The 27376-nt window shown below is 53.4% G+C and overlaps 3 protein-coding genes across 3 annotated transcripts; 2 read left to right on the top strand and 1 right to left on the bottom strand.

Annotated features, from left to right (window-relative positions):
* The first annotated feature begins 3054 nt into the window (after positions 1-3054).
* Positions 3055-3987, top strand: LOC136000273 (olfactory receptor 14J1-like). Its single transcript, XM_065654052.1, has one exon. It carries the CDS (start codon positions 3055-3057, stop codon positions 3985-3987), a length of 933 nt encoding a protein of 310 aa, XP_065510124.1.
* A 5843-nt stretch (positions 3988-9830) lies between these two features.
* LOC136000383 (olfactory receptor 14J1-like) lies at positions 9831-10793 on the bottom strand. Its single transcript, XM_065654162.1, has one exon. The coding sequence runs from the start codon at positions 10791-10793 to the stop codon at positions 9831-9833; it is 963 nt and encodes a 320-aa protein (XP_065510234.1).
* Positions 10794-25749: 14956 nt separating this feature from the next.
* LOC136000272 (olfactory receptor 14J1-like) lies at positions 25750-26682 on the top strand. The gene has a single exon (XM_065654051.1). The coding sequence runs from the start codon at positions 25750-25752 to the stop codon at positions 26680-26682; it is 933 nt and encodes a 310-aa protein (XP_065510123.1).
* Positions 26683-27376: the final 694 nt, after the last annotated feature.

Below are 27376 nucleotides of genomic sequence, written 5' to 3'. Positions count from 1 at the left end.
CAGAAAAGCCCAAGCCAGAATTAAAAACAAACTCCTGTTGACTTTGTGTGTGTCATTTATGGGGTGTTTGCTTCTCCATGGGTTTTGGGGCCATTGGTGAAATCCCCATTCTGAGAAGTCTCTGTGATGGGGTTTTGAGAGCTGTGTGCTGTGTGTTCCCATCTTGCCCTCTCTTCTGTTTCAATGTGGAGGTCGAGTTGTAAGGAGCCATTGAAGGAGGAATGTTGTTTTTACAACTGATCTGGCACCTGACCCCAGCAGGGGGGAGGACTGAGAGACATCAGACTATGAATCCTTAATGTAAAACAAAGTCTCTTCGAAATAATCCCGGAATGCAAACTGATTACTGTATTTAAAAAGTTAAGCTAAGCGATAGGGTAACCAAAGAGCCAGAAATCCATATTTTAATAAAATCAACAAGGTCAGAGAGTTGTTAGAATTAGATGAATGAGACAGGTAAACTGAGGCAGGTGTCGGGTAGTCTGTAAATCCTGCAGTATCCAACCAATGGGGAGCAGGGGAGGGAATTTGCACCCCAGGTTTATGGGGTATCTAAGCGTAGGCTTTTTGCCCAGTTCTGTGTACCTACTTTTGGGTAGAACACCCAGTCTTGCAAAATTGTTTTTAAAATATGCTTTGCTGAGAGTTCTTGCCTGGGCCTATTCTATTGGCAAGGTGATTGTTTCCTACAACAGGATTCAGCAGCAGAAGGGAGGCAGGACTCTTCCTGCAGTAGAAACCGCTCATTATGGGGCCCTTGAATTGCCTCACAGGTATAGACCGAGTTTTGATTTGGGCTGTTGCTGTGCTTGGAGGCTGCGGTCCTTGAAGACCAGATGAACTAACTTCTGCCACCCTGCCTTGGCAGTTTATTCCATCCGTGTCGCAGCTCTGTCTGCAACACTAACAGCTCCAGCTCACCCAGTCAGGTCCCTGGCTGAGGACATTGCCTCACATCTGGTCTCAACCACCCCAGCTGTGGCACCAGCCCAGCTCTGACCTTCCACAAGGAAACCTGGTACCAGGTGTCCAAGGGCCCATGTGTGCAAAGGCTTTGCTTCAGAGCACAGACATGACATGGCCAAAGATTGATGAGTGTCTCTCTAGCCCTAGGAGTATAGCACCAGAATAAAATGCCTAAATTCCCTCAACTAAAGATATTCCTTCCCAGCTTGGAAAAATTTGAGCCTTTGGTATAAGCTTTGGGGTGTCCTATCTAACGATGGGACAAGAAAAAATGTTTCTCATGCCCAAATTCTTTTCCAATATGAAAAATGCTACTGCATTAATGAACTGTCTCTGTAGAAGTGAGAGAAGAAACATCATTGATTACTTCACACTGTTTCATAGGACATTCCCCTGGAGATGCAGGAACACCACAAGGGAGCCCAGAGGGGACAGAGAAAGGGACATCCTGGGCTGCTCCTGTGCTGCTGAGCTGGGCTGGGCTCCTGGGACAGAGGGAGCTCATGGCAAGCGGCAGCGCTGCAGAGAGACAGCTCTGCCCAGGAGCAGCTCCTCTGCAAAGCGCAGCAGGGCTGAGGGCTCTGCCTGCAGCACCGAGGGGAGAGGAGCCAGGGAGAGAGAGGGAAACACAGTCGGGGGTGGGAGGATGCTGAGAGCTCACTGGGAGAGAAATCTTCTCAGATATTAAGCCTGTGGCCACTGACCATTGCATCTGCAAACCATGGTAGTATCTCAGAAAGCTGGGAAATCACAGAGCCTGCAAGAGATGTAAGTACAGCTCTCAGAGATTGTCTGATCAGAGGAGGAGGATGTGCTGCAGAGCAGGGATTTCCTTCTGCACTGTCAGAGTGACAATACGTGAATGCTGTGTTCTCCCAAGGATGGCTGTGGGGTGTAAATGTAAATGTGCAGGCAGGGGTGCCCAGGGCTGTCCTGCAGAGCAGGGTCCCTGCACCCCAGGGCTGTGCCGGGGCAGGGACTCTGCCGCCTGCCAGGGTCAGCGCTCAGCCTGCCCGGGGAGATCCCAACAACACTGAGGGGAGAAGCTGTCGGGGGGAAGGAGCGACCCCCGGCAGGGCAGGGTCCTTCTGCTGCCTGGGTACAGATATTACTTCAAAGATAAGGAGCTTTCCTGAGTCTGTCCTTTCAGTTTCCTGTTCCAAGACTGGGGGGAGTGAAGGGAGCGTAGGAAAGGATAAATGCAAAAGGAGCTCTCAAGTTTTAACAAGTCACTGAGAGTCCTGAACTGCAGCTCTGAGTGACCAGCACATCTGCCAGAAGCCTCAGAACATCCCCTCAGCCACTCCTCTGCGCACGGACAGCAGCAGCATCACATCTGCTGAACCCATCAGCCTTAGGCTGACCTGTCCTTTTTTACAACCTGCAAACCTCTGCTCTCAGCAGTGCCTGGTGGCTTTTCAGGGTAACATGGCAGTGTGATCAGCCTCCATCTCAGAAAGGTGCCAGCCCAGGGCAGCTGGAGCAAGACAGAGGGACAGAGCAGCTGCCCTCACTCTGCACTGACCCACAGGCGTTCTCCTGCCTGACAGGACTCGCTCTGTTCTCCCTGAGTGCAGCAGAAATGCTGAGGGTTTATGACACCCAAGAACAATCCAGGGCACTTGCAGGATTGTACTAGATGATCTTTCAATGTCTGTTCCAATCTCTAACATTCTGTGATTCTATGAAGCTGTAAAAAACCCAAACATTTCAAATTTCATTTTACCGTCCTGTTTCATTCTCTGTGATAGTGCAGATGCTGACAGGCTCTTCTTCACCATCAGCAGTTTCAGGTGAAAACTTTGAACCCCGCGACTGGCCTCTGCCCTCCGTTCCCATGACCCCCTGCTGCAGAGCAGGGCTGACTCCTGGGCAGCCAGCGGGCACAGGCCCTGCTCCTCACGGCACCTCCAGCCAGCACCACCCAGGGCTCAGCCACGGAGCTGAAGGAAGGTCTGGAAAAGGACAAGAGGGTGTGGACCAGGGGGCGATGTGTGAGAAATGGCTTTGATTTTGCTCAGAGAAGTCTCCCCTAACTTGTCATTGTGTTTTCTTCTTGTGACAGTGCCCCATGCCCATCGGCAGCAAATGTCCAACAGCAGCTCCATCACCCAGTTCCTCCTCCTGGCGTTCTCAGACACACGGGAGCTGCAGCTCTTGCACTTCTGGCTCTTCCTGGGCATCTACCTGGCTGCCCTCCTGGGCAACGGCTTCATCATCACCACCACAGCCTGTGACCAGCACCTCCACACCCCCATGTACTTCTTCCTCCTCAACCTCGGCCTCCTTGACCTGGGCTCCATCTCCATCACTGTCCCCAAATCCATGGCCAACTCTCTGTGGGATACCAGGGCCATTTCCTATGCAGGATGTGCTGCCCGGGTCTTCTTTGTAGGTTTCTTATTTGGTGGAGAGTATTCCCTCCTCACCATCATGTCCTACAACCGCTACGTTGCCATCTGCAAACCCCTGCACTACGGGACCCTCCTGGGCAGCAGAGCTTGTGTCCACATGGCAGCAGCTGCCTGGGCCACTGGGTTTCTCAGTGCTCTGCTGCACACGGCCAATACATTTTCACTGCCACTGTGCAAGGGCAATGCCCTGGACCAGTTCTTCTGTGAAATGCCCCAGATCCTCAAGCTCTCCTGCTCACAGTCCTACTTCAGGGAAGCTGGGCTCCTTGTGGTTAGTGTCTGTTTAGGATTTGGGTGTTTTGTGTTCATTGTGCTGTCCTATGTGCAGATCTTCAGGGCCGTGCTGAGGATCCCCTCTGAGCAGGGACGGCACAAAGCCTTTTCCACGTGCCTCCCTCACCTGGCCATGGTCTCCTTGTTTGTCAGCACTGCCATGTTTGCCTACCTGAAGCCCCCCTCCATCTCCTCCCCATGGCTGGACCTGGTGGTGTCTGTTCTGTACTCAGTGGTGCCTCCAGCATTGAACCCCCTCATCTACAGCATGAGGAACCAGGAGCTCAAGGATGCCCTGTGGAAACTCATATCTAAGTGTTTTCCGAAGCAATAAACTCTCCATCTCCTTCTACATAGCAGTTTTAATGTAACTACTTACAGGCCCAGCCTCTCATCTCTATTTTCTGTTGTTATTGATGGTTTTTTTAATTGTGATAACATTGTCATCCCCTTTCTAAATTACTTTCTTCTTTTCTTTTATAACCACTGGTTGTGTAAATGAGGAGCCATGATCTGTGTGTATTTAAACAAAATAAAGGGTCCTGTAGTGACTTGTTTTTCAATATATATCCATCCTGCAAGGCCTTTTGGAGCTGCAGGGACAGTTCCTGTGTGCATGGGAGGAGGGGAAAAGAGTCCAGGCTGGCAGCACTGCCAGGGAGCAGCAGCGCTTGGCCTTCCAGAGCTGTTCTCGTTCCACTCCCACACTCTCCTTCTCATCCCTTGTGTTGGTGCAAGGCCTGAGTGCTCTGGCAGCCTGGTCACCGTCCTGCTGTGTGTCAGTCCTGTGAGCGCAGGCAGGGACAGGCAATGGGCACTGCTGTGACAGAGCTGGCCTCACAACAGCCTTTCCAGAAAGAAAGGTGATCTCCTATGGGCAGGCCCTGAAGGTTTAGGTCTGCTTCCAGACCTTCTCTCAAGAACATTCCCAAGGAAATGGCCCACAGATGCAAACACCAGGGTACAGATAAACAGTGTGTGTGTGCGGGGCTGGGCACACAGCAGTGTCCTCTCACAGCCAGGCCTCCTGCCAGAGACCTGCAGGACCAGCAGAGCAGGGTCTGGGCTGTGCCCCTGTGCACTGGACACCCCGCGGAAGCTGCCCCAGGGCATCATCATGGACTGGCCCCTCATAACCTCCATTTCCAGCCCTGGCCTCTCTCCCCAGCTCACAGAGGTTGTTCTTCCCTCCATGGATGGACACTGAATGAGTAGTTCAACAGTCCGAGTTTGTGTTGTACAGATGAGATGTGAGCACGCACATCATGTACGAGAGGTGAAATGAACATGAGTGAGGAGTGCTTTTCACTCACATTGTTAGTAGGAAATATATTTGACAAATTTGAACAAGGAGAGGAAGCGTGATGGGTGTCTACAGCCTGCAGGAAAAGAGGGGCACGTGTAGCACTGTGTAGAACACGCTTCAGTCTTGGTCAGGTCTTGGGTGCTAAGGAGGGAGATGGATGGGTGTGGTATATGAGGTCAGTTGTGTCTCGGTAACTCATAATCCAGTAAGCAGCGTGTGGCTGTGAAGGGGACTGTGGGGTCAGTTCTGTCTCTGGAGGTGACAGCCCAGCAGAAGGAACACGGCTGGGAAAGAACCTCTGCCAAAGTAGCCACAAGCCCTACCAAGTAAGAGGCCTTGGGGATGGGTTGTCATGTCCATCCCACCTGAGTATATGATGGAACAGCAGCAGGAACATGGTCGTGTCTATCAGAGAAGCTGAAAGGCCAGCAGCAGTCCTGGGATTTAGAAGATCATGGTGAGGTTACTTCTCTCCGGTCAGGTAAAAGACCTTCAAAAATCCTAACGGGTTGGGTTTCCTGCATGAAGAGCAGTTTCTGAGATGGTTGAGCTTTCCTTGTTAGTGGGAAGAAGCAGGAAAGAGAAAAAAAAAGCCAGAAAGTGCAACTTGAAAGGTGAGGACAGGCTATCAGGAGGAAGAAGTGTCACTGGAAGGGCAGTGCCGTGGTGCAAGAGGTCACCCAGAGGGAGCTGGATCAGCCCATGGTTTGTGTTCCAAAGAGCAGCCAGTGAGGGTGCAGACACATCAGGGAAGGGACAGAAATGCTGGGGTGAGAGCAGGTGGGGAAGCAGATGGGTGTGTGCAGCCTGCAGGGAAAGAGGGACAGGTGTAGGACGGTGTAGAACAGCCTGTGATGGAGATGGCAAAGGGCGCTGGTGAGGCTGGAAGGGACCAACAGAACCCAGGTCTTTGTCCCCTTGGCCATGGCAGTTGTCTCTACCACTGAGGCCCAGGAGAAGACATGTTGTCCTCATGGCACTGGGGCCTCGTTGCCCCCTTGCAGCCACATGGGGAAGCTAGAAGGTGTTGTACCAGCGTTGTCCTTCCCTCGGCCTTGCACACCCACATCCCACGGTCCCAGGAACAGCCCTGAGCCGTGTGTGAGGGACAGGATCCCCCTTCCCATTGCCTCGAGGTCGTGGCTTCTCCTTTCTGCTGCAGAAAGCAAACCAAGGGGTTTCTGACCATCAGAGCTGAAGAAAACACTAAAAGGAGACCTCATGGTGGCTAGAGCTTCCTCACAAGGGGAGAAGGAAGGGTAGGTACTGATCTCTTCTCTCTGGTGACCAGTGACAGAACCCAAGGGAATGGCAGGACAATGTGCCAGGGGAGGGTGAGTTGGACATGAGGAAAAGGTTCTTCACCCAGAGGTGCTGGACACTGAACAGGCTCCCCAGGGAGGTGTCACGGCCCCAACCTGTCAGTGTTCAAGAAGAGACTGGACACCGTCCTCAGACACACGGGGTGAACTGTGGGGTGTGCAGTGCAGGGACAGGAGTTGAACTGCAGGAGGGTGGTCAGCCGAACTGCTACTTTGGATTTCCAAAGGGCAGACTTTGACCTGTTCAGAAGGCTGGTTGGCAGAGTCCCTTGGGAGGCAGTTCTGAAGGACAAAGGTGTCCAGGAAGCTGGTCTCTCTTCAAGAAGCTGATCTCAGAGGCGCAGGAGCAGCTGTCCCCGTGTGCCGGACGGCGAACCAGTGGGGAAGTAGGCCGGCCTGGCTGAACAGACAGTTGTGTCTGCAGTTTAGGAATAAAAAGAGAATTTATAACCTTTGGAAGGAGTGACGGGAGGCTTAAGAGGAATACAAGGATGCTTTGGCCAGGCCCAAAGTGTTGCGGTGAATGGAGACAAATCCAGTGGGTGGCCGGTCACGAGTGGTGTTCCCCAGGGCTTGGTACTGGGGCCAGTTCTGTTTAATCTCTTTATCGATGATGTGGATGAGGTGATCGAGTCCACCCTCAGTAAGTTCGTAGATGACGACAAATTGTTCTGGAGTGTTGATCTGCTGGAGGGTGGGATGGCCATACAGAGGGATCTAGATGAGCTGGATCGTTGGGCTGAGGCCAATTGTAGGAGGCTTAACAAGGCCAAGTGCTGGGTCCTGCACTTGGGTCAGAACAACCCAGGCAGCGCTACAGGCTTGGGGAAGAGTGACTGGAAAGCTGCCTGGCACAAAAGGACCTGGTGGTGTTCATTGACAGCAGCTGAACCTGAGCCAGCGTGTGCCCAGGTGGCCAAAAAGGCCACCACCATCCTGGCTTGTATGAGGAATAGTCTGGCCAGCAGGACTAGAGAAGAGATCATCCCCTTGTACTGTGGTCAGTTTTAGGCCCCTCATGACGAGGAAGACATCGAGGTGCTGGAGAGAGATCAGGGGAGGGTGACAAGGGTGGTGAAGGGGATGGAGCACAAGTCTTACAAGGAGCAGCTGAAGGACCTTGGGGAATTCAGTCTGGAGAAGAGGAGGCTGAGGAGAGACCTTATCACTCTCTACAGCTCTCTGAAAGGAGGTTGTAGTATGGAGCATGTTGGTCTCTTCTAACAAGTACCAAGTGAGAGGACAAGAAGAAATGGCCTCAACTTGTGCCAGGGAAGGTTACGATTGGATGTTAGGAAACATTTTTTCACAGAAAGGATTTTGAAGCAACAGAACAGACCGCCCAGTGAGGTGGTGGAGTCACCATCCCTGGACGTGTTTAAAAGACAGACAGATGAGGCTCTTAGGGACATGGTTTAGTGCCAGATTTAGATTATGGTTGGACTCAATGATAATAAGGGTCTCTTCCAACCACAATTATTCTATGATGCTATGGTAAGCCATTTTTGATATTTTCTTTCTCAGAGCACTATGCAACCTCCCTGAGAGCCATGACTTTTCTGAGGTGTTCGAGACATGTCTCACGGTCATACCAGCCAGTTCCACCAGCACCTGTCTGCCCCTTCCTGCACCAAAAATTTTCTCCATAACCCAACCTTCCAGGCAAGTTTCTGGGACACGGCAAATGCTGTCCAGGTCTTCTGGGCTTGTTCAGAAGAGAGCAGCTTGTCAACATGTTCATGGGCTCTCTGTGCACCTCAAAGCTTTCCTGAGCATTTTGCTCAGTGGCTTTGTCAAACTGTCTTGGGAGGGTTGTTCTGGGCATCCCACAGTCAAGGATGAGGATGCTGTAGAAAACAGTGGCACTGGTGAGAGGAGCTGGTGGAGAAGGCCTTGTACCTGTCTACACTGGGGTAGAGAGCAGTGATGCATTCATGGGATGCCCATGTGAACAGGAAGGGGAGAAATGGTTCTGAAATGCAAATGCTCGGCATATGCAAGAGCTGCAGAAAATAGTCCTAACACATCTGTGAGCAGAGATGGTGCCGTTGTCAGCCACAAAACTGGGCAGCAAGTGGGTCTGGGTGCTGGAGCTGTAGCAGGTCTCCAGGGAGGACACAGGGACCTCGGTTCAAGGAAGCACATCCCAGTGCTGCATGCCGGTGGTTTCTTGGGGAAGTTACTCAACATGAAGTGACCTCAATACACTGTCCTACAGGCCTCCATGGCACCCACAGGAACAGCTGATGGCATTTGTGCTTATTAGGGTACATCTGCCCCCGCACAGGATGTGCATGCTCACATCTACCCTCAGTGCAAACCTGGATTTCTGACCTAGTCATTCGGTGTCCTTCCATGGGGGGAAGAACAAGCTCTCTGAGACCTGGTGAGAGGACAATGATCAAAATGGTGGCTGCAAGAGGCAACAGCCCCAAGCTGGCACCCGGCAGCATGACAGACTGTTTCCATGTCTCTCTTGCACACACACTGTGTCCTGCTCTTCTCCTGGGACATCCCATCTCCCCACAAAGCCTTTCCCTAGGGAGAGCACACCTGCACTGGCCTGGCTGCCATTCCTGCACCCTGTCCCCACGCTCCCCACAGCCCCCGAGCTGGGGGTTTTGCTCTGTAGATCAAGTGGGCTGTGGTGCCCGGGCTGTGGTGACTCTGCAGGGCCGTACTGGTCAGACTGGGAGGCAGCCCCAGCTGATGGTGGTCACTGCCACTGACCGCGTCCCACACAAACTCTTGGGTGGCCACGGAGGGTGCTCAGAGGGACCCTGCCTTATTCACCATGTGTGTGGGTGCTGGCCACCAACAAGCAACTGCTGAACAACCAGCCCAAAGTCCCTCGAAAGCCACACTGGGACCCTGATCCCATCACACTGAGCCCACAGAGAAACAAGCCAAACAATGAGCCCCTTGAGAGTCTATTCCTTAGGCATGTTCTTTAAAACAACTCTGGAAGAAGATCTAAACCTTCAGGCACTGTGCTAAGGAGATCCCCTTGCTGCTGGAGATGCTGTTCTGAGGCCATCTCTGTCACAGAAGTGCCCATTGCCTGTCCTGGTCACAGGACCGACACACAGTTCGACTGTGACCAAGCCCTGGGAGCCCTCAGGCCTTGCAGCAGCACAAGGGCTGAGAAGGAGAGTGGGGAAGTGGAAAGAGAAGGACTCTGGAAAGAACAAGGCTGGTGCTCCCTGGCAGAGCAGCTCTGCTGGGACTGTTTCCTCCATCTTTGCCAACAGACACATTGTATTGACCTTCACAAAGGTTGCAGAGGAAAGATCTCAGACAAACTGTTCACAGCAGGGTATTTATTTTCTTTAAATACACAGAGAGCACGACTTCTCATTTACAAAGTCTATGACTCAAACTATAAAGGTGAACAGAGAATGAGAAGTGGAACGAGTAATAACATTTCTTTGTGGGCAATATTATCATAGTTAAAAAAGCAAAACCAAACAAGCCTTCCCCCAACTCCAAACAATCATCTCCAAATACAAAATTAAAAAAAAAGATAGGCTGGACCTGTCATGAGTTATGTCATGAGTGATATGCAGAAGATGGGAAGTTTAATGACTTTGAAAAGAATCCAGCCATCAGTTTCCTCAGGGCATCCTTGAGCTCCTGGTTCCTCATGCTGTAGATGAGGGGGTTCACTGCTGGAGGCACCACTGAGTACAGAACAGACACCACCAGGTCCAGGGATGGGGAGGAGATGGAGGGGGGCTTCAGGTAGGCAAACATGACAGTGCTGACAAATAGGGAGACCACGGCCAGGTGAGGGAGGCACGTGGAAAAGGCTTTGTGCCGTCCCTGCTCAGAGGGGATCCTCAGCACAGCCCTCAAGATCTGCACATAGGACAGCACAATGAACACAAAACACATAAAAGCTAAACAGGCACTGACTACAAGAAGCCCAAGTTCCCTGAGGTAGAAGTCTGAGCAGGAGACGTTGAGGATCTGGGGCATTTCACAGAAGAACTGGTCCAGGGCATTGCCCTTGCACAGTGGCAGTGAAAATGTATTGGCCGTGTGCAGCAGAGCATTGAGAAACCCAGTGGCCCAGGCAGCTGCTGCCATGTGGACACAAGCTCTGCTGCCCAGGAGGGTCCCGTAGTGCAGGGGTTTGCAGATGGCAACGTAGCGGTCATAGGACATGATGGTGAGAAGAAAATATTCTGCACCAAATAAGAAATATCCAAAGAAGACCTGGGCAGCACATCCTGCATAGGAAATGACCCTGGTATCCCACAGAGAGTTGGCCATGGATTTGGGGACAGTGATGGAGATGGAGCCCAGGTCAAGGAGGCCGAGGTTGAGGAGGAAGAAGTACATGGGGGTGTGGAGGTGCTGGTCACAGGCTATGGTGGTGATGACGAGGCCGTTGCCCAGGAGGGCAGCCAGGTAGATGCCCAGGAAGAGCCAGAAGTGCAAGAGCTGCAGCTCCCGTGTGTCTGTGAATGCCAGGAGGAGGAACTGGGTGATGGAGCTGCTGTTGGACATTTGCTCTGCCTGTGAACATGAGGACCTGTGCAAGGAGGAGGAGACAGTGATAAGTTAGGGGAGACTTCTATGAGCAAAATAAACATGCCATTTCTCATGAAAAACCTCATCCCTGATGGAGGCATGTGTCAGCTATTTCTCCTTTTCCACCAAATGACAAACACGGGTCATCACAGCTTAAAATGCAGCTTGGGCACCTAATTTCCATGAATGCACCTCTGGGGCAAGACCCCCTGCGTTGGTGTCAGAACTGAAATGGACCCACATTCCCACCCCAAGTCCAGAGAGTCAGAGCACCAGGGACAGGTGGAGAAACAGGGTAGAGCCCTGCAGTGCTCCTGAAAAATAAAGCAAGGCCAGAAAGGCAGACGGGCATGATGTGAAACCTTCTCCTTACCTGGCTGTGCTGCTGCCACTCACATGATGACACTGTAGAGCAAGTACTTGTAGCACCTTTTTTGTGTACCACGTTCCAGAAACCCTTCACCTGTAGGTCCAGCTGCTGAGGTGGAGACTCGTTACCTGGACCCCATGGCTTTGGGGCAGAGGCTCTGCTGGGGAGGGGAGGAGACCAGGGGGTTGCACTGGGAAATGCGTCTGCACTGCAGGGGAGGGCAGGGGGCTTCCTGAATCCTCTCCCCAGCATTTCTGGTCCCAGCTCCCTCTCCCTGCCCATGTCTCTGCTGCATGGAGCTGTCCCTGCTGGGAGCTGTTTCTCTGCCCCTGAATCTGCTCCCTGTCAGTGTCACATACCCCATCTCCCATGCTCAGCTCTGCCCTGCTCACACCTCCTGGCTCTGGCCACTGCCCAGGGGCAGCTCTGTGTGTGGAGGGGCTCAGGAGCAGCTCTGACAAGTCCTAAAGAGAACTGGGGTCTCAGCACCTTCTCCAGGACAGAGAAATAAATTCCCATGTCCCACTGCCCACCCAGACAACCAAGAGTGGAAAAAACTCAAAACTTATAATCATCCCTATGAGATAAATGCTTCCTCAGTGTCCTTCAGAAGGAACATCTGCAAATGTCCTGGGGTTGAGCTGGAGCTGTGAGCTGACCTGACCCACGCAGCTCCCTCTCAACAGCAGAAGGACTCTGATCTGCTGGGGGTCGCTCCTTCCACCCACAGCTTCTCCCGTCAGTGTTGTTGGGATCTCCCCGGGCAGGCTGAGCGCTGACCCTGGCAGGCAGCAGAGTCCCTGCAGGGACCCTGCTCTGCAGGACAGCCCTGGGCATCCCTGGGTGCTCATCCAGCTTCACCCCCTGCAGCTGGGAGAAGGCAACTGTCGTGCCCCGTCCATCCAGGGAATCCCTGCTGAGGAGCAGACCCTTCTCCTCCACACCAGCCATGGGACGTGCCAGCTCTGCGAGATAATTGCAGGATCCTCATCTGCACCACCCTGCACCCAGAGACTTACTGTGTTAAGGACTGTGAAGATTTCTCCCCCAGTGAGCTCTCAGCTGTCTCACCACCCCAGACTGCATTTTCCCTCTCTCTGCCTGACTCCTCTCCCCTCGGTGCTGCAGGCAGAGCCCTCAGCCCTGCTGCGCTTTGCAGAGGAGCTGCTCCTGGGCAGAGCTGTCTCTCTGCAGCGCTGCCGCTTGCCAGGAGCTGCCTCTGTCCCAGGAGCCCAGCCCAGCTCAGCAGCACAGGAGCAGTCCATGATGTCCCTTTCTCTGTCCCCTCTGGGCTCCCTCCAGCTGTCCCTGGGGCTCCAGGGGCACATCCTTTGAAACAATCTCAAGTAATCACTGATGTTGATTCTCTCTCTTCAGCAGTGACACTTCTTGCCAGCATTGTGTTCTTTGTATTAAAAAGTAAATTGGTATGAGAATCACCTTTTCTTGTCCCATCATTAGGCAGGACACCAGGAACGTTACAGCAAAGGATCTAATTTTTCCAAACTGGGGGAGGAATATGTTCCCCGGAATGAATTTAGGCATTATATTCTGGGTTTATACTCCTAGGTCTAGAGAGACATTCAGCAATCTGTTGGCCATCTCATGTCTCTGCTCTGAAGCAAAGCCTTTGCACACATGGGCTCTTGAACATTTGGTACCAGGTTTCCATGGGGTAACTCAGAGGTTTCCTGGTGCCACAGCTGGGGTGGTTCAGCCCAGATGTGAGGCAATGTCCTCAGCCAGGGACCTGACTGGGTGAGCTGGAGCTGTCAGTGTTGCAGACAGAGCTGTGACACGGATGGAATAAACTGCCAAGGCAGGGTGGCAGAAGTTAGTTCATCTGGTCTTCAGGGACAGCAGCCTCCAAGCACAGCAACAGTCCAGAGCAAAACTCAGTCTAGACCTGTAAGGCTATTAAGGGTCACCTAATGAGCTGTTACTACTGCAGGAACAGTTAAAGGAGAAACAAAGACACTGGGTGGCCACCAATGACTTTAATAAGAAAAAGAGGTGAGAATCCCTGTGTCCTCTTCTCCTCTGTCTTCACCAGCAAGTTCTCTCTGGCCTCTGTGACTGGAGGCAGGAATCTGGACGAAAACAACCAGCAGTGGGTGCAGATCAAGTCAGGGGTCACTGGAACTAACACAATCCTTTCCAGTCTATGGGACAGGAGGGGCAGCATCCCAGGAGCTGAGACAGCAGGACGATGTCACAGTGAGGCCACTCTCCACCTTCTTGGAAAGCTCATGGAGACTGGGGGGACTCCCTGACCACTGGCAGCTCTCGCACATTGTGTGCACTTTTCAAAAATGGCCAATGGGTGAGCAGGGGAACTGTGAAATGTGTTATTGTGATTCGTGTCACTATAAGAGTATATCAGGGGACAGAAATAAGTATTAGTGTACTAGCATTGCAAAAATGCGCCAACAAGAAGTTAAGATAAGTGCACTGACTTAACCAATTAAGGCATGGAGCAAGGACACTGGATGTTGTGGTTAGGTAGCACTAACGACTTACGTAAAGAAAAGGATATTGCCGTTAGGTAGCGCTAACAACTTGCTTAAAGAAAACCCACTTTACGCATGCACCGAATAAAGAGTAAAGAAAAGGACACTAAAGAAGAGGAGAAGCCTTCCTCCTGAGGACCACCAGGAGGGGAGAGGCGACCACCTAAACCTCTGAGACGTGTGCAGAAACCTCAACGCCACGTTAATCTGGGGAATTGAAACTAGGAGGATACTTCTTGGAAAAGGGAACTTAAGAAAGTATAAAAGACCAAGGGAAAAAGTAAGCGGTGTGAGTGTTGGTGGAGCGGTGACTCCCCACACACCCAGCGCTGTTTGCTTGCCTTTTATTACCTAGCCTTTTGCTTTGATATCTGTTAATAAAATGACTGATTCTGATTGAAACTCAACCAGACTCAAGTCCTGTTTATCAGAGAACTAAGGGCTGTGCCCCAGAACATGTCCACTGGGACCCCATTTCTCGGTGTCTGGAAGAGAAGGTGACGGGGTTTACCCAGGGCAGGTGGTGTCTGTCCATCCTCTTTGCTTCCTGTGAGGAAAGGACAGGGTTGCAGGACGTGGGGAGAGCAGTGGTCTGTTACCTGGAAGTCAGCAAGGCATTCAGCATCATCCCCCACAACATTCTTGTGTCCAAGGTAGGATATTATGGTCTGTGTAAGTGTGTAAGTAGATGAGTAAAAACAATCTGGATGTTTGGGCTTGGAAAGGTTCTACAGAAAGAGAGAAACTTCCCAATCCTGAGGACAGTCAAGCACTGGAAGCTGTTTCCCAGGAGTGCACATTCACTCTACCCCAAAAATTGCCAAAGAGGTGTTTGGATAAAGGCCTGAGTAATCTGCTCTGACCCTGCTTTTGAGTGCCCAGAGCCTCCTTCTTGGGGCCCAAATCCTCATGTTTAGGGTCCCAACGTGTCTTTTATCACCCACGGCCTGTGTCCAGGGCCCACAGTTTCATTTTTAGGCTGAGCTCGGCTCGTTGCCTGGCAACAACCAACCAGAAGTCTATGGGGAGTCAGGGGACCCAGGACAGCCAATGGCATTTGAGGAGGTGGGGCAAGTCATGTGATTGATACGTAACCAGCCAATCAAGCTTTGAGGCCTGCAGGAAAGGTGGTGAGAGCTGAACAAACTGGGCAGCATTCAGGGGCAGGCCGTGCTGGCTGCACCAATCACAACTGGCAGGAGTGCAGCACATGAATGATTGACAAGTGGTCTGACCACTCATTTGATGGGACGAGCCAGGGGGGAAATCCCAGACAGCCAATCAGCGGATGCAGCACCTCAGGGCAGGGTGGGCCCCAAACCAGGGCAGAGTGACAGCCCAGGCAGCCAATCCCAGACAGCATCAGCTCAGGGCAGGAGACTGACAGCCCTCCCGACCAATGGCAGTGGAGAGTGATGTGAGCAGAAGGCGGCTCCGCGGGTGGCCAGGCCGAGCTCTGACATGGTGCCCATCAGGGCTCCCCTGAGCTCGAGCAGCCCCGGCCCAGCCCCGGGGCCCCTTCCTCTCTGCCGCCCTCCCCGTCCCTCCCGTCCCCCCGGCCACCCCCATGTTCCAGACCCCACGTCTCCGTGGCACCACCCGCTCACACAGTCGGTATCCTGGGCCGTGCCGCTGGAACGCAGCCATGGGCCATCCGACTTCCCGCCGCCACCACCGACCGCGTCCAACCGTTGTGGCCCCTGCTGTACCCTGGGCCACAGCCCCCGCCGTGGGGCAGAGGCCCCACCAGACCCAGCACCCGCCATCCTGACAGGGGCTGAAGAGGCCCCAGCGTCTGAGAAGCTTCATCTGTGCTCTGCCTCGTGGATGGTGGGAAATGCCCCGTGGCGCTGGTTACAGCAATGGAAGCGGAGCCGCTGGCAGCGCAGAGCCCAACCCATCGGGGCTGCTGAATCCTGGCGAGATATCGTTGCCCGGCTGGAGAACCTGCCTGTGAGAGTGCGCCACGTAGAAGCTCATGTGCCCGAGAGTCGGTCACTGAAGAACCTGATCCGAACAACCAGCGGGGGGATCGAGCTGCCCAGATTAAAGTGTCTGAGGTAGGTTTGCACTGGCAAGATGAAGGTGAATTATTGATGGCCCATTGGGCCCACAGTGCCTCAGGTCATCAAGGAAGGGATATAACACATAGATGGGCTCGTGATCGAGGGGTGGACGCTGTTGCACAGGTTATTCACCATTGTGAAAGACTGGCTATGATCAAGCAAGCCAAGCGGTTAAAGCCTGTGTGGCATGGAGGGTGATGACTGAAGTGTAAATATGGGGACGCCTGGCAAACTGACTATATCACACTGCCACAAACCCGCCATGGCAAGAGCTCTGTGCTTACAATGGCAGAAGCCACTATCGGATGTTGGGAAACCTACGCTGTGCCCCACGGCACTGCCCGCAACACTGTCCTAGGCCTTGAAAAGCAAGTCGTGTGGTGAAACAGCAATGCAGAAAGAACTAAGCTAAACAACAGGACTCATTACTGGAACATCCTCACAGACGCTTGGGCCAAGGAGCACGACAGTGAGTGGGTCTGTCACATCCCCGTCATGCACCAGCCTCCAGGAAAATGGAGTAGTGCAACAGACTGTTACAGACTATGCTCTGAGCAATGGGTGGTGGAAATTTAGAAACTGGGATTCAAATTTAGCACCCAGGTGCCCAGCGCTGAGCTGACCCTGTGCCTCCCAAAGAGACAGCCTGACCTCCCTGCCCAGGCGCAGGGTCACAGTGGGGCCCTTTGTGACCTCACATTGTGACACCCACTGCCCTGCCTGTGCTCAGCGCAGCTGTGGCCCCAGCCCGCACTGTCCGACAGGACGGCGACGGGACAGGGCAGGAGCACGGAGCTGGCGAGAGCCCCTGAGCATAGCCCACGTCTTTCAGAGATTTAGCAAATCATTTTGGTTGGAAGTGACCCTTAAGACCATCGAGTCCAGCCATATCCTAACTCTAGCTGCCCCTGGCAGACTCCCCTCTGCCCCCGGCAGACTTGTGCTGAAGACTCCCCGAGTGCAACCCAAGTCTTTCCCAGCTGCCCCCGGCAGACCCCTGGCATTTTGCCAAAGCTTCCCCCTTCTCCACCTATAACTCTTTGCTTGGACCCACAAGATGGCAGAGAAACATCTCGGCACCACCAGGGTGGCCCTGGAGGAGGACAGGGCTCCCCAGGGGAGCGGATCTCCAGTGGAGCCCCAGGAGCTGTGCATGGCCCAGCAACTGGAGATGGGTGAGTGAGGGGCCCTGATTGTCTGGGCAGGGCGGGGGCTCAGCGAGCGCTCCCTGCTCGACACCAGGATCACGTTTCCCCTCACGCTGGCAGGGCGGGTCCCACGGGTGGTGGTCATGATGCTGCCTGAATGCCAGGGCTGCTCCGAGCTGGGAGCCGGCCCCAGCACAGCCTCTGTGGGCAGAGGAGACCCAGCTCCTGCTCCAGGGCACGGGCAGCGAGAGGCAGCAGGGCGGGCAGGCGGCAGCCGTGCTGTGGGACAGAGACCTTTCCTGCCCATCTGAAGCGAGTTCCTTACCCGCTGCACTGGGGGCTTTCCCTGTCTTGCCTGGGGTCTGCTGGGCACCCTCCAGCCCTGACACGCTGGGGGATGATCCAGTTCAAGACTCCAGAGGGAAAGGAAAGTTGCCCAAGCCACTGAAGGCAGAGTGTGGGTTTGTTGCACTTTCGGCAAAGTGAGCAGGGGAACACACTATTTTCTAAAACTGTGCCTTCATCAGGAAATTTCAAGGGCAGTGTGAGGCTTCCCAGAGTGTTTCTGTGTTGCAGAATAGACCTTGTTTTCCTGGGTGCTCCTGTACAGAACTTAGCTTTTAAATATGCTTTTGTGCAATAACATGGTCTCATCTCTCTTCCAATGTGCTTTCTTGGCAGTCGTTGCTGAGGGAATGGCTCTGCCGCAGAGGATCCTCTTTCCCCCGCAGAAGATTTACATGGGCTGGCAGCACAGCCAGAGAGCTGGAGCGGGACTGCACAACCTGGGCAACACGTGCTTCCTCAACTCCGTCCTGCAGTGCCTGACCTACACCCCGCCTCTGGCCAACCACCTGCTCTCTGGGGAGCACAGCCGGGCCTGTCAGTACTTTTCAGAACTTTTCCTTGTACATCTGTTGGGCACTGCCCAAGGGCTCCCAGAATCTGGAAGCTGATCAGCTCCCTGAGTTGGTGTTCTTTGAACACTCAAGCCTAGAAGCGGCTTGTTGTACCTGGATGTGTTCATCTTTAGAAAGGCACCCATTTCTAGCCTGGGCTCTTGGTCCCTATCCCTGCAAGTTAATCTCTTTTGCTTATTGCACAGAAAGCTTCCGTCAGTTCAGCATCCCTCTGAAGAAAGTTTTCTGTGCACTTAAACATCCCGGGCTTGTTGGGACTTGGGCCCCTTGGGAGGAGTGAAGAATTCTTACAACTTCTTAGGTTTCCCATTGCTGTGGATATTCTGGAAACCTGAGGAGCTTCCCTCTCTCCCTCCCCATCTCCCTCCCTCTCCAGGTGGCCAGGAAGGCTTCTGCATGATGTGCAGAATGGAAGCGCACGTTAAACAGGTCCTGCATTCCTCAGCCAGTGCCATCGAGCCTTGGGCTGTTGTTGATGTTCTCACACGTAAGTCAGTCCAGCTGCTGTGACATGTTTTATGCCATTCTCGTAGGAGAGAACTAGTAACTTCTTCTTCCTTAGAAATAGGAGAAAATTTCGAGCATGGCAGGCAGGAGGACGCCCACGAGTTCTTACGCTGCACCGTGGATGCCATGCAGAGAGCTTGTCTGAGCGGAAGCAGCAAGTAAGCACAAGCAAATTGTCTTTCCAGCGTTCCCAAGCCCTTTGGACTCCTTGATGTCCTCCCCTCAAGGAAAACTATGCCCAGGGCTTTCAGACAAAGCCAGGCTCTTGGAGGAGATAACTCTCTGCCTTCCCATTGGTTTGCAGCTTGGACATCTCCTCTCAAGCAACTACCATCGTCCATCAGATCTTTGGGGGCTTTCTGAGATCCAGAGGTACTTTTCCACAGCTACTGCTCTCCTTGGAATCGTCTGTGCCCTCCTGTCTGCCTGCGATAGCAGCTGATTGTGTGATTGGCGCAGTGGGTGTGAGGAGCGTAACCCGGCACAGTCTGTTGACTTCCCCTCTCGCTGAGCATTTCCATTTGCCTTCCAGTCACGTGCTGGAGCTGCCAAGCGGTTTCCGATTCCTACGAGGCCTTCCTGGATGTTCCTCTGGATATCAAAGTAAGAGGGTTTGTAATTGTGCTTCAAGATGTCCCAAGGCCACTGGAGCTTTCCAGAATCTACACAGTTGGCTTAAAAATGTATCCGACAAACGCAAGAGAGCTTGGTGGTGGCCAGGAGGTGGAATGGACTGTGTTCTCCTGCAGAGGCCTTGGCAGTGGTCTCCCTGTCGGTGCTGGTTTCAGCTGGACAGGCACACGTGCCCCTCTCTGCACTGTGACGTACCCTCCTCCTTCTTCCCTTGCCCTCCCTCAACACCCGTCTGGCTCCCAGGCTCATGGGGGGTGTTGTTTCCATCACTGGTGACCCGCACACCATCGTAACTGAACTGTGCGGTGCCATGAAGAGGTGGCTCTGGGGAGTGCTGGGAATCCCTGGGGAATGAGGGAGATGTTCAGCATCACACCCTCTTTCTGCCTCCTTCTGGACACTGCTTGCGGGTTCACAGTGGGTCTCCTCAGCGTCATCGAGCTGTTTTCTTGTGTAAACTCCTCCTAAGTGTTTGGGCGAGGGCATTTCCCAGAGCTCAGGGCTCTCCCTTCTCACTCCTCCAGGCAGCCGCATCTGTCACCGCAGCTCTGGAGGACTTTGTGAAACCCGAGCACCTGGATGGCGAAAACTGCTTTAAATGTAGCAAGTAAGACGATTACTAATGACATATTAATACTAGATGCTGCGTGAAGGTGTCATCGAGCAGAAGTCATCTTTTCACATTGGTTTAAGGCACAGTAACGAGAGGCAGGTTTTTCAACATGGCCTCATGGTACTGAATAGCCTTAAAATAGAGTCGGGATGTGTGAGACAGGAAAGGCTGTCTGGCCTTTGGGGAAAAAATGGTGCGTTTCAGCCCTTGGCTCTGTACTTGCTTTCAAGGTGTGACAAGATGACTGCCGCCTCCAAGAGGTTCACGGTCCATCGCGCGCCCAAGGTTCTCACGGTGTGTCTGAAGAGGTTTGAAGCTTTCACCGGCGACAAGATCAGCAAGGTGTGTACACAACTGGAGGGCAACGTTCTCTTCCTGGAGCGGGTTTCCCAACGCCAGACGTTCTGTCACAAGCAGCTCATGTTGAGATTCTCATGTTCCCTTCTGGGGACAGTTCCCATGGGAAGGCAAGCGTGTCCTCTGCTCCCACAGAGCCGCTTTGGCCCAGATCAGTTTCCTGCCACCCAAAAGGTGACATGTTGCTTTAGGGAAAACCAAGTGCTGATGATTCCAAACGACGCATTTCTACACTTCTGGCCTTTAGCCTTGAGAGGCTGTGTCCTCAAATGTTTCTGGATCATTGCTGAGCCCTCCTGCTCTCTCCGTAGGTTGTGGAGTATCCCCAGTACCTGGATCTTCGCCCGTACATGTCTCAGACAGCTGGAGAACCGCTCCTCTACTCCTTATACGCCGTCCTGGTGCATGGAGGTGGCAGCTGCCGTGCAGGACACTACTTCTGCTACATCAAGGTGAAAAGCAACTTCCTTCTGAACAAGGGAAAAATGTATCCTGGGGAAAACAAACTTTCCTGGCCGTGTTCTGGCAGCCAAGGATCTGAGTGGGGAAGGTTTCCTCAGGGGCTGGATCGGATTTGTTTTGGAACACTTGTGGTTTGGCAGGTTTTGGCTTGTGTTTTTGTGGAGAAGCCATGCCGTTCATCTCCAGATACCGACACTCTTCTTTGCAGGCCAGCGATGGACTGTGGTACCAGATGAACGACGAGACTGTGGTTCTTTGCGACATCGACACAGTTCTCAGGCAGCAAGCCTATTTACTGTTTTACATCAGGTAATCACAAATTTTAAGCTGTGTTCAGAATACGTTTCCTTTTCCTGGCTTTGCTATTTTTCTTCAGATCCTCTGGAGTGTTTCTGTCATAGCAGACAATTACCGCCTGCATCGTTCAGCCCAATCAAATTTCCCATTTGCGGTCTTAGTTACATATTCTCTCTGTCATATAAAGTGCTCCAAGAAAATGCCTGAACCCAGAAGAGGCTGCAAGAACAGCCCTCAGCAGAGACCCCTCTTTTTTCCCCAGGTGCTCTGATTTGGAAGTTGGACAAAGGGCTTCTTCCTCACCGGCACCATCACACGCCCTTTCCCTCCTCAGTCAGCGGGCGGCCGGCAGCAAGCAGGTGGGTTCTGTGGGACCGCAGGGTCTGCCCTGTAGGACTAAGGTGGCTGTGGGGAGGTCGTCAGGGCACCAGATGGACAGCGGGTTTCTTTCAGGGATCTTGGCAGCGCTCTCTTTTCCCTCCCACACAGCAGCTTTCTGCACATTTGCAGCACGGCTCCCTCTCCCAGCATCCCACCTGCATCCATCCCATTTGTCCTCCTTGGCCCCTCTGCAGCCTCCAGGAGCCTTTGGGAGGCCCTTAGCTGTTCCCTCACAGCTTCTGGGGGTTCCCCACTGATGGGTCCTGTTAGGAGGAATGGGCAGGAGCTTCTCACAGCTCTCTTTGCAGGACATGGCGGGGGGCATGGAGGACTCTGCAGAGGACAGCAGCTCCTCCGCACCAGCCAGCAGCAGCCAGCAAAGCCAGGCAGGTGCCCGGGAGGCAGCTGCGGGCCGGCTGTGGCCCATCTGGCCAGGCAGGATCAACAGCAGCTCCTCCATGGGCTCCTGCTTGCGTCGCTTCTTCCACGGCTGCGTCAGGCTGGTGTCCAGAAGGAAAGCTGTGCGCCCGCTGCGCTGTCACCCCCGCGACCGTGTGCCCCACACTGCGCGAGAGGACAGCAGCAAAGAGGAGCAGGGATTCAGCCCTTCTGCCCACTGCCAGGAGAACGGTGCCAGGGAGAGGGCCCGGAGCAGATCCCCGCAGTGGGGCAACCATCTCCGCAGCTGGGCTGTGGACACCACGGACTATGAACATTCAGACGGGAGGAGGGGGAGAACCAGTCCCCTGGGCTGTGACCGCACTCACAGGGATGAGGCAGCTCCAAGACCCTCCAGCAGCAGCTCCCAGTCTGCACCAGCACCTCCAGTGCCCTCCAGCAGCAGCTCCCAGTCTGCACCAGCACCTCCAGTGCCCTCCAGCAGCAGCTCCCAGGCTGTTCCTGCCCCCAGAGCTGCTCAGGAGCAAACCCGCCCAAGGGAGAGAGGTCGGAGCAGATCCCCGCGGCGGGGCTATGATCTCCGCAGCCGGTTTGTGGAGATCACGGAGCAGCATCGCTCAGTGAGGAGGACACGGAGCTGGAGAACAAGTCCTCCATGCTGTGACCGAGCCCTAAGGGATGATGCAGCTCCAGGGCCCTCCAACAGCAGCTCCCAGTGTCCTTCCGCACCCAAAGCTGCTCAGGAACAAACTCAGCCAAGGCAGAGGGAGCGGAGCAGATCCCCGCAGCGGTGCTATGACGTCCACAGCCAGTTTGTGGAGATCACGGATTGTGACCCCTCAGCACACAGGGGGAGGAGGAGGAGGAGCAGGAAGGCTTCAGTGCCCCGGAGTTACAAATCAGAAAAGCAGCCAGTGGTGACCAAGGCAGATTGCAGCCTGGGATGAGGGAGGACACAGTATGTGACACCTGCGATGCTGGAGAGGAGGAGGAAGAGTCCAGGAAGCGCCAAAGCTGCCCAGCAGGGACCAAGCTGCCCCAAGGGCACCAGCAGCCAGTGCTGCCTCTGGCCAGGAGGAGCTCAGAGAGCCCTTCCAGAGCCAGGGGCAGCTCTGCCGGCCGGCCCGCCTGCCCACAGGCCCCTCGAGGAGGAGCTGCAACCTGCACCCACGGCTGGGATCGCTTCTCAGAAACACTCACTGAGCGCCAGTGGGCAGAAAAGCCAAAGCCACAATTAAAAACAAACTCCTGTTGGCCTCGCATGTGTCATTTATGGGGTGTTTGCTTCTCTGTGGGTTTTGCATCAATTGGTGAAATCCCCAATCTGAGAAGTCCCTGTGATGGGGTTTTGAGAGCTGTGTGCTGTGTGTTCCCATCTTGCCCTCTCTTCTGTTTCAGTGTGGCGGTTGAGTTGTAAGGAGCCATTGAAGGAGGAATGTTGTTTTTACAACTGATCTGACACCTGACCCCAGCGGGGGGTAAGGGATGAGAGACATCAGACTATGAATCCTTAATGTAAAACAAAGTCTCTTTGAAATAATCCCAGAATACAAACTGATTACTGTATTTAAAAAGTTAAGCTAAGTGATAGGGTAACCAAAGAGCCAGAAATCCATATTTTAATAAAATCAACAAGGTCAGAGAGTTGTTAGAATTAGATGAATGAGACAGGTAAACTGAGGCAGGTGTCGGGTAGTCTGTAAATCCTGCAGTATCCAACCAATGGGGAGCAGGGGAGGGAATTTGCACCCTGGATTTATGGGGTATCTAAGCGTAGGCTTTTTGCCCAGTTCTGTGTACCTACTTTTGGGTAGAACACCCGGTCTTGCAAAATTGTTTTTAAAATATGCTTTGCTGAGAGTTCTTGCCCGGGCCTATTCTATTGGCAAGGTGATTGTTTCCTACAACAGGATTCAGCAGCAGAAGGGAGGCAGGACTCTTCCTGCAGTAGAAACCGCTCATTATGAGGCCCTTGAATTGCCTCACAGGTATAGACCGAGTTTTGATTTGGGCTGTTGCTGTGCTTGGAGGCTGCGGTCCTTGAAGACCAGATGAACTAACTTCTGCCACCCTGCCTTGGCAGTTTATTCCATCCGTGTCACAGCTCTGTCTGCAACACTAACAGCTCCAGCTCACCCAGTCAGGTCCCTGGCTGAGGACATTGCCTCACATCTGGTCTCAACCACCCCAGCTGTGGCACCAGCCCAGCTCTGACCTTCCACAAGGAAACCTGGTACCAGGTGTCCAAGGGCCCATGTGTGCAAAGGCTTTGCTTCAGAGCACAGACATGACATGGCCAAAGATTGATGAGTGTCTCTCTAGCCCTAGGAGTATAGCACCAGAATAAAATGCCTAAATTCCCTCAACTAAAGATATTCCTTCCCAGCTTGGAAAAATTTGAGCCTTTGGTATAAGCTTTGGGGTGTCCTATCTAACGATGGGACAAGAAAAAATGTTTCTCATGCCCAAATTCTTTTCCAATATGAAAAATGCTACTGCATTAATGAACTGTCTCTGTAGAAGTGAGAGAAGAAACATCATTGATTACTTCACACTGTTTCATAGGACATTCCCCTGGAGATGCAGGAACACCACAAGGGAGCCCAGAGGGGACAGAGAAAGGGACATCCTGGGCTGCTCCTGTGCTGCTGAGCTGGGCTGGGCTCCTGGGACAGAGGGAGCTCATGGCAAGCGGCAGCGCTGCAGAGAGACAGCTCTGCCCAGGAGCAGCTCCTCTGCAAAGCGCAGCAGGGCTGAGGGCTCTGCCTGCAGCACCGAGGGGAGAGGAGCCAGGGAGAGAGAGGGAAACACAGTCGGGGGTGGGAGGATGCTGAGAGCTCACTGGGAGAGAAATCTTCTCAGATATTAAGCCTGTGGCCACTGACCATTGCATCTGCAAACCATGGTAGTATCTCAGAAAGCTGGGAAATCACAGAGCCTGCAAGAGATGTAAGTACAGCTCTCAGAGATTGTCTGATCAGAGGAGGAGGATGTGCTGCAGAGCAGGGATTTCCTTCTGCACTGTCAGAGTGACAATACGTGAATGCTGTGTTCTCCCAAGGATGGCTGTGGGGTGTAAATGTAAATGTGCAGGCAGGGGTGCCCAGGGCTGTCCTGCAGAGCAGGGTCCCTGCACCCCAGGGCTGTGCCGGGGCAGGGACTCTGCCGCCTGCCAGGGTCAGCGCTCAGCCTGCCCGGGGAGATCCCAACAACACTGAGGGGAGAAGCTGTCGGGGGGAAGGAGCGACCCCCGGCAGGGCAGGGTCCTTCTGCTGCCTGGGTACAGATATTACTTCAAAGATAAGGAGCTTTCCTGAGTCTGTCCTTTCAGTTTCCTGTTCCAAGACTGGGGGGAGTGAAGGGAGCGTAGGAAAGGATAAATGCAAAAGGAGCTCTCAAGTTTTAACAAGTCACTGAGAGTCCTGAACTGCAGCTCTGAGTGACCAGCACATCTGCCAGAAGCCTCAGAACATCCCCTCAGCCACTCCTCTGCGCACGGACAGCAGCAGCATCACATCTGCTGAACCCATCAGCCTTAGGCTGACCTGTCCTTTTTTACAACCTGCAAACCTCTGCTCTCAGCAGTGCCTGGTGGCTTTTCAGGGTAACATGGCAGTGTGATCAGCCTCCATCTCAGAAAGGTGCCAGCCCAGGGCAGCTGGAGCAAGACAGAGGGACAGAGCAGCTGCCCTCACTCTGCACTGACCCACAGGCGTTCTCCTGCCTGACAGGACTCGCTCTGTTCTCCCTGAGTGCAGCAGAAATGCTGAGGGTTTATGACACCCAAGAACAATCCAGGGCACTTGCAGGATTGTACTAGATGATCTTTCAATGTCTGTTCCAATCTCTAACATTCTGTGATTCTATGAAGCTGTAAAAAACCCAAACATTTCAAATTTCATTTTACCGTCCTGTTTCATTCTCTGTGATAGTGCAGATGCTGACAGGCTCTTCTTCACCATCAGCAGTTTCAGGTGAAAACTTTGAACCCCGCGACTGGCCTCTGCCCTCCGTTCCCATGACCCCCTGCTGCAGAGCAGGGCTGACTCCTGGGCAGCCAGCGGGCACAGGCCCTGCTCCTCACGGCACCTCCAGCCAGCACCACCCAGGGCTCAGCCACGGAGCTGAAGGAAGGTCTGGAAAAGGACAAGAGGGTGTGGACCAGGGGGCGATGTGTGAGAAATGGCTTTGATTTTGCTCAGAGAAGTCTCCCCTAACTTGTCATTGTGTTTTCTTCTTGTGACAGTGCCCCATGCCCATCGGCAGCAAATGTCCAACAGCAGCTCCATCACCCAGTTCCTCCTCCTGGCGTTCTCAGACACACGGGAGCTGCAGCTCTTGCACTTCTGGCTCTTCCTGGGCATCTACCTGGCTGCCCTCCTGGGCAACGGCTTCATCATCACCACCACAGCCTGTGACCAGCACCTCCACACCCCCATGTACTTCTTCCTCCTCAACCTCGGCCTCCTTGACCTGGGCTCCATCTCCATCACTGTCCCCAAATCCATGGCCAACTCTCTGTGGGATACCAGGGCCATTTCCTATGCAGGATGTGCTGCCCGGGTCTTCTTTGTAGGTTTCTTATTTGGTGGAGAGTATTCCCTCCTCACCATCATGTCCTACAACCGCTACGTTGCCATCTGCAAACCCCTGCACTACGGGACCCTCCTGGGCAGCAGAGCTTGTGTCCACATGGCAGCAGCTGCCTGGGCCACTGGGTTTCTCAGTGCTCTGCTGCACACGGCCAATACATTTTCACTGCCACTGTGCAAGGGCAATGCCCTGGACCAGTTCTTCTGTGAAATGCCCCAGATCCTCAAGCTCTCCTGCTCACAGTCCTACTTCAGGGAAGCTGGGCTCCTTGTGGTTAGTGTCTGTTTAGGATTTGGGTGTTTTGTGTTCATTGTGCTGTCCTATGTGCAGATCTTCAGGGCCGTGCTGAGGATCCCCTCTGAGCAGGGACGGCACAAAGCCTTTTCCACGTGCCTCCCTCACCTGGCCATGGTCTCCTTGTTTGTCAGCACTGCCATGTTTGCCTACCTGAAGCCCCCCTCCATCTCCTCCCCATGGCTGGACCTGGTGGTGTCTGTTCTGTACTCAGTGGTGCCTCCAGCATTGAACCCCCTCATCTACAGCATGAGGAACCAGGAGCTCAAGGATGCCCTGTGGAAACTCATATCTAAGTGTTTTCCGAAGCAATAAACTCTCCATCTCCTTCTACATAGCAGTTTTAATGTAACTACTTACAGGCCCAGCCTCTCATCTCTATTTTCTGTTGTTATTGATGGTTTTTTTAATTGTGATAACATTGTCATCCCCTTTCTAAATTACTTTCTTCTTTTCTTTTATAACCACTGGTTGTGTAAATGAGGAGCCATGATCTGTGTGTATTTAAACAAAATAAAGGGTCCTGTAGTGACTTGTTTTTCAATATATATCCATCCTGCAAGGCCTTTTGGAGCTGCAGGGACAGTTCCTGTGTGCATGGGAGGAGGGGAAAAGAGTCCAGGCTGGCAGCACTGCCAGGGAGCAGCAGCGCTTGGCCTTCCAGAGCTGTTCTCGTTCCACTCCCACACTCTCCTTCTCATCCCTTGTGTTGGTGCAAGGCCTGAGTGCTCTGGCAGCCTGGTCACCGTCCTGCTGTGTGTCAGTCCTGTGAGCGCAGGCAGGGACAGGCAATGGGCACTGCTGTGACAGAGCTGGCCTCACAACAGCCTTTCCAGAAAGAAAGGTGATCTCCTATGGGCAGGCCCTGAAGGTTTAGGTCTGCTTCCAGACCTTCTCTCAAGAACATTCCCAAGGAAATGGCCCACAGATGCAAACACCAGGGTACAGATAAACAGTGTGTGTGTGCGGGGCTGGGCACACAGCAGTGTCCTCTCACAGCCAGGCCTCC

The sequence above is a fragment of the Caloenas nicobarica genome, chromosome 32, assembly GCF_036013445.1.
Source record: "Caloenas nicobarica isolate bCalNic1 chromosome 32, bCalNic1.hap1, whole genome shotgun sequence".
In the NCBI taxonomy this organism is placed as follows: Eukaryota; Metazoa; Chordata; class Aves; order Columbiformes; family Columbidae; genus Caloenas; species Caloenas nicobarica.
Note: the sequence above shows the minus strand (reverse complement) of the source record. Positions and strands in the feature narration are given on the sequence as shown.

Excerpts from the sequence above, each read along its gene's own strand:
- LOC136000273 (XM_065654052.1), top strand. The coding sequence starts at position 3,055 with ATGTCCAACAGCAGCTCCATCACCCAGTTCCTCCTCCTGGCGTTCTCA.
- LOC136000383 (XM_065654162.1), bottom strand. The coding sequence starts at position 10,793 with ATGTCCAACAGCAGCTCCATCACCCAGTTCCTCCTCCTGGCATTCACA.
- LOC136000272 (XM_065654051.1), top strand. The coding sequence starts at position 25,750 with ATGTCCAACAGCAGCTCCATCACCCAGTTCCTCCTCCTGGCGTTCTCA.